The sequence below is a fragment of the Durio zibethinus genome, chromosome 22 (genome assembly GCF_047325235.1).
Source record: "Durio zibethinus cultivar Kanyao isolate XHJ-2024 chromosome 22, ASM4732523v1, whole genome shotgun sequence".
NCBI classification, from domain to species: domain Eukaryota; kingdom Viridiplantae; phylum Streptophyta; class Magnoliopsida; order Malvales; family Malvaceae; genus Durio; species Durio zibethinus.
In genome coordinates, this window is record NC_143183.1 from 4,072,283 (window position 1) to 4,078,893 (window position 6,611).

General features: G+C 28.8%; 1 protein-coding gene across 1 annotated transcript; it reads right to left on the minus strand.

The window, feature by feature from the left end:
• Window positions 1–2,514: 2,514 nt before the first annotated feature.
• On the minus strand, window positions 2,515–5,409 carry LOC111307800 (protein NRT1/ PTR FAMILY 3.1-like). Its single transcript, XM_022906040.2, has 4 exons — window positions 5,108–5,409; window positions 4,330–4,547; window positions 3,662–4,224; window positions 2,515–3,539 (listed from the first exon to the last, which is right to left on the minus strand). The coding sequence occupies exons 1-4, from the start codon at window positions 5,238–5,240 to the stop codon at window positions 2,633–2,635; spliced, it is 1,821 nt and encodes a 606-aa protein (XP_022761775.2). The 5' UTR covers window positions 5,241–5,409; the 3' UTR covers window positions 2,515–2,632.
• Between the last annotated feature and the right edge of the window lie 1,202 nt (window positions 5,410–6,611).

Sequence of the window (6,611 nt, forward strand, 5' to 3'; positions counted from 1 at the left end):
ATATTGAAAACATTATATCTTTTGGCCTTTAACTAAAAGGCTGTATGTTGGAAATTTATAATTACTTTTTTAAATTTATATAATTACTTTTTTAATTTAAGAAAGTATTAGACAAATACTAGGTTTATTAAAACAAAAACATTATGATTAACATAATAAAAATTTTAAATCTAATAAAATTTGACAAAGATTGCATTTTTTCATATAAAAATATCATTTTTGTCAAAGTTAAATTGGACAAATACTACGTTTGGCTTGATGAAAATGTCATTTTTATCAAGTTAACATAAATTTTGACATAACTAAAATTTTAAATTTTATAAAATTTGGTTCAAACTGCATTTTAAACATAAAAACATTATCTTTATCAAATTAAATTAGACAAAAATTGAGTTTAGCTTAATAAAAACATCATTTTTGTCAAATTAACGTAAAATTTTACATAATTAAAATTTTAAATTTAATAAAATTTGACAAATACTGTATTTTTAACATAAAGGCATAATCTTTGTTAAGTTAAATTAGACAAATATTACGTTTAATTTGTTGAAAACGTCATTTTTATCAAGTTATATTTTATAACTTATACAAAACATCCGCTTTGTTAAGTTTAACAACATATTTTGTCCTCAAACGCATAAAAAACTAACTTTTTTGACAAATCATTGTTCTCAACTATTCAATTTACACAATTTGGATGAAAACAAATGATTCATATAAAAGCAAGAAAAAAAGATTTGGACTTTTATAAACATTATATGTTAAATTTACATAAATATACATAAAATATAAAAGGGATATTGTATACCATATTGTAAACTCTTTGTCCTCACTCTATAAATCCGACTATATAGTCACACCATTCATGATGCACCTCATTAACTTCTTCATCTATGAAATGTTCCTTTCTAATCTACCAAAATTAATTAATTAAACGAATATATAAAATCAATATGCAATTCATAGTTCTCCATATACTAATTATATATATAATTAAAAACAATAATTAGCCTTATTTGGTGTATTAAGAATATCATTATCTATTACTTTTTTCATGAAACGGATGATATAATACTCACATTTTTTAGTTTCTGATTGATGAGAAACCTGCAAATGATTATAGAGTTGTCAAGTGCTTTTTACATTAGTGTTAACAATTGATAAAACAAAATAAATAAACATACCATGAATGTAACTCATGATTTTTTTTATTATTATTATTATGGATAGTCAATCCTTGAAACAATAATAGAATACCCACACATTATACTCTTAAATAAATCATAAATATAATAGAACTAATTTCACGTTACGAAAGACAAGTATATCTTTATTATATCCTTAAGTTATTGTGATGGTTTAGGGTTACCTTTTCTTAAATTGAAAAAGTAAACCATATCATTTACAGAGTCAATCACAATCAACTGCTAATGACCTATAAATAGATTAATTAATTATGGATTACAATGTTTAAATTTAAGGCTTTTAATTATTTTCAAATTTGTATAAAATAATGTAAAATAATTTAGTAATGATTTAGTCACGTATTATAATATATCATGAAAGCATTCATAAGATTATAAAGTACAAGAAAATATTAGGACTCTTTTTCTGTTACAAATACCAAAGCAATAAAATATTAAAAAATAGAGCCCGTGCCACTGGATATGTGATTTAAATAAATGAAATTGTAAGCAGCAATCAACTATCTTTTCTTCACACGCTTGCAAAAAAGGCTATAATGAAATACAAAAAAATTATAATACAGATTTATACTATATATGAATCAATAAATATTATTTATATTTTATGAATATATAAGTTAACTTTATGTATGCCACAATTTCTATGATTGATATTTTCATTATTGTACAAAAATTTAATATGATTTTTAATATATTTAAATAAATTTAAATATTAAATAATAATTTTATTTTATAAAAATCTGAATTCTATATACAAATTAATAACAAATATATAATTCGATTTGATTTGATTATTTTTTTATTTTTTCACTTCTCAATTCAAAATCTAATTTAACCCTAATAATAATATTTAATATCTAAATTTAATTTGAATTGAATGAAAAAATCAATCCGAACTAAATATTACAATTCTAAAATCAATTTTTTATTTTTTAATTATTTTCTTACTCCTTAGAAGAACTAAGTACTAAAAAATGTTGATAATTTAAAGCTAGCTAAAAACTTGATTTTTTTTTTCTTTTTGAGAAATGATGATGTGGTATGCACAAAAAATTACGTGGCAGCTTAGGTGTCTACCTTTCCTTTTTTTTTAATGAAATCGGCTACGATTATTAGATTCAATATAATTTATAAAGTTTAATAATGTTATTGAAATAAATTAAAGTTTAGTGATTAAAATGAGATTTTAGTCCAAATTCACCGGATAATGTTGAAATTTACTTTCTCTTTTTCGGCCTTTTGAAGAGAGAGGTTTTTTTTGCTGAGTTGGCTGGCAATCATTGGTTTTGTAGTTTTTGGACTAAAATCATGAAGATTACATTTTTTTTTTCTTTTTATTAATTCAACCATGATGTTTAACGATACGTAAGCTATCCATTGCCATCCGATTAGGAAGCCGACCATGTAATTCCCTAAAGCAGCAAATTCTAAGCTGTCTCATTTCTAGCAAGCTCTACTCCATTTTCTGAAACCTTATTTTCATCAAATTCACCATCTTCTTCCTTAACCTGTTCCAATGGCTTGTATGTATAAAACCAAGCACAAATTATGTAGTAAATCAGGTTCACAACTTGGATCCCACTGACAAGCCAATAATAGTATTCCAATCTTCCTCTGTTGAGATTCCTGTCAGGCAACCAGTTCCTTTTTGCACCAGTGTATTTGTGGACAAGTGATACCAGCAATGTCCCAATGTAATTTCCCATAGCTATTGCTATCCAATACAGAGCTGCAGCTGTGCTTCTCATGCTTTCAGGTGACTGGTCATACAGGAATTCTAGGTGTCCCACTGACATGAAAACCTCTGCTACCCCATGGAGGCAAAATTGAGGAACTAACCAAAACACACTGATGGGAACTATGGCTTTTGGGTCATCCAATAAGTTGTGATTGGCTGCAACTGATTTCCTTTTCATCTCAACAAATGATGCAACTAGTGTTGCTAGGATGTTGACTCCGAAACCGATGCCCATTCTTTGTAAACATGTTATTCCCGAGGGGTTGCCCGTGAACCGTCTGGCGAATGGAACGAAGAGGCGTTCGTATAAAACTAATCCGGATAGCATAGTAAGGATGCCGAAGATGGACAAACTGGCTGGTGGGATTTCGAAGGATTTGGATAAGTGACGGTCCATGGTTCGAGCTTGTTGGATGGTGAAGCTATGCTGATGCGAGGATGAGGTGACAAGTAGAATTCCAGCAGCCCAAATTGGCAACATTCGGATTATGGTTTTTAGCTCTTCCACTCTATGGACTGTTGCCAGCCTCCATAGATTTGGTGGGTTGGAATTTTTCGCCTCACTTTCTGTTACTATTGCAGCTCTGTCAAACCATCTGTAAATAGAGATTGAACAAGCAGTTACGCCATGCCAGACTCTTGGTTTTAGTGATCAGGGTTCAAATCTTGATAATTTCAAATATAAAATAAGTTTTTTGAACAGAAAAGCATAGCTTACTTGTATTGATTTGTATGTACAAGTCTTCCATGAACAGAAATAGCTGCATCAAGCTCTTTGTTCTGATACAGGAGCTTGGGGTCCTCAGGTATAATTTCCTTTCTTTTTTTCACAGCTGCAGCAATCACTTGAGCCAATCGAATCAATGGACTTCCACCTGGTTTCATTTTTCTATAGAAGGGTGAACCTATAAGAAAGGTTACAATAGATATAGCCATGGCTATTGTTGGGATCCCAAGACCCCAACCCCAGCCCACATTTTCTTGGACGTAAACCACCACAGTCAAGGCAGTCAATGTGGCCAATCCCATGCTAAAATAGTACCAATTGAAGAAATTCCATTTCTTAGATCGAGCAGTGCTTGGTTTATCTATGTCCAATTGGTCAGCAGCAAATGTTACAACACAAGGCCTAATGCCACCAGTGCCAAGAGATGTGAGGAGAAGAGAAATATACAATATCCACAGCTGAAATGTTGAAGCTTCCTGGCAGTTTTCTTGAGTCGGGCACGGTGGCGGACGAAGCGATGGTAGCACTGCCGATATGGTGATGCTAACCAAGCCCTGCAGCAAGATACAGGGCAATGGGTTAATCAATTGAATGAATTCATTACTAATTTTATCATTGCAAACTGCTTAGCACTTGAGGAAAATGAGTGAAAGAGAGACCAGTTCATAAAAAATGGAACCAAGAGTGATGGTCCAAAAGCGACCAGCAAATGAGTCGGCAATCAAAGCACCAAAGAGGGGAGTAAAGTTGGCGGTTCCACCAAAATTGGTGAGGGTGTTGGAGGCTTGAACCAGGGGCATGTTTAGTTCCTGAGTTAGGTATGTTATCATGTTGCTATGGAATCCACTAGCTGCAAATCTATCACATATTTCATTTCCTGTCAAAAAAAAATCGAAGATGCAGTTAATTCTCTGGCTAACAACTCCTTTAATTGAATAAATTGCTTCATTAGTCTTTGATTTTTTTCCTAAAAAACATAAACTTTTTCATATCCAAAATTTTGAATTTGTTACACTTCCACCATTAAATATCCACCAAAGATTGGATGAATTGTGGATTAAATTTGTTGCACGACGATTTTGTTTAAATGCACTTGATAAATTCCGTCCAAATTTTAATTATATGTTAATGAAAGGATAAATTTGAAACATATTAATTTAAAATGTTATGGATAAAAAATCATGTTTTTTACCCTGCAAAAGAATATAAAACTGGATGATTGCCGACATATATATGATCTATTTATAAAATGTTGGATTTTTAATTTCATTGATCAAGTTCAATCCCCGCAAGTTAAGTACCAAAAGAAAGAAATTGGATGATGAAATTTAGTCTTCACAAACTATTACGCCATATCTGGGAATTAATGTTGGTTTTGGAAGTAAAACATGAGCAGCACAGACAAAAACACAAAGAACAATACTAATGCAAACTCACCAAGAATGAATGGCATTGTTTTGATGCCTCCAAGCTTCTTGTTCTTGATCTTGCTCTCCTCCTCTTGTTTCCCATCTTCCTCAGCCTTGTTCTTCTGGTTAGCCAAATCCATCCCAGATGGTTTCATGTCCATTGCATATAGTAGCAGCAAGATCAGCTAGGGACTATATGTATAAGCAGCAGCTGCTGCCTCGTGATTGAAACAGTGGTGGAACCCACGAGAGATGCTGTCAGGGTAGGCCCAATCAGTTGACTTCATTTTCATATGGACGTCTGATCTTAGGTAATAATTTTTGAGCTTTACTTCCAATTCAAATGATCTTCGTTACATACACATATATAACATATGTCAAATCTAATAAATAAAAGTAAGTAAGATGCTTTTAGGTTTTATATATTTATAGATATATGAAAGTTGTATGCATTGATTTGACGAGTTAACCCATTAAATGAAATGAGTTAATATATTTACCTTCTTTTTTTTATTATTTTAAAGTGATTTAATAAAACTACTGAAATTTTTGTTTATATTTTTTTTAAGATATTGAAATTATTTTTTGATGATAATAAAGCATTTTATAATAATGCATGTAACACAAAGATATTTTTTTAAAATGTCTTGCTTATTTAAAAAAAATAAATAAATGTAGATTAAATAGGTTTTTGAAAACAGTTTTTTTTTTTTTTTTAAATTGTCTTACTCTTGATTAGATTATATAAATTTTAAATCAATTATTTTTTAAATTATCTTACTCAATTGAAAAAATTACATTTAAATTTGTATAAATCTTCAACCGAAATGCGGATCCCTGTCCTCGTATATATAAAATTCAGGTTAAACTATTTTTGAAAATTCATTTTTAATTGGCAAAGAAATTTTTAACTTCATATAATTAAAAGATTAATTTTTTAATTATTTTTTAATTTTTTAATGATTTAAGAGGTATATATTATTTTATTAATCTTATTTGTAAAATCTAAATTTTCATGAAATACTTAAATTAGATAAAAATGAAAAAAATCTAAAATCTAAAAATTCCATAATATATTTAAATAAGATAAAAATTTTAAAAAATTAACAGTAATATATACATTTTTTTTGTCGGTGGCAGAAAGAAAAATAATGTTTTATTTTTTACTTTTTTGATAACAGGAATAAATATATCTTTAAATTTTATTTGTTTTTAATTCTCGAACGATTTTAAAAACATATATATATTTTCATATTAATTTGATGTGTTTAGTATTTTATTCCTGAAATAATCTTCAAAAAAATAAAATCTTTGATTAATAAAAAAAAATAAATCATTCTTTCTCATTTTAATTTCTTGTTTTACGATTCATGTGTGTTTAAAACTTTTTAAAATGTAATCTTAAATTTCTTCATTTAAATATTGTATTTTGGGATAATGTTTCCATATCTCTATTTACACCTTAACAGTGAAACTAAAGCTTTCTTAAAATTGTTTTGTTTAAGTTTCTTCATTTCTTTACCCCATTGATT

Bases quoted from the DNA above. Each gene is read 5' to 3' on its own strand.
- LOC111307800 (XM_022906040.2), bottom strand. From the start codon at position 5,240: ATGGACATGAAACCATCTGGGATGGATTTGGCTAACCAGAAGAACAAG. The intron at 4,548-5,107 runs GTGAGTTTGCAT...TTTTTTTGACAG, and splicing joins AACAATGCCATTCATTCTTG to GAAATGAAATATGTGATAGA. The intron at 3,540-3,661 runs GTAAGCTATGCT...CTCTATTTACAG, and splicing joins GTACATACAAATCAATACAA to ATGGTTTGACAGAGCTGCAA.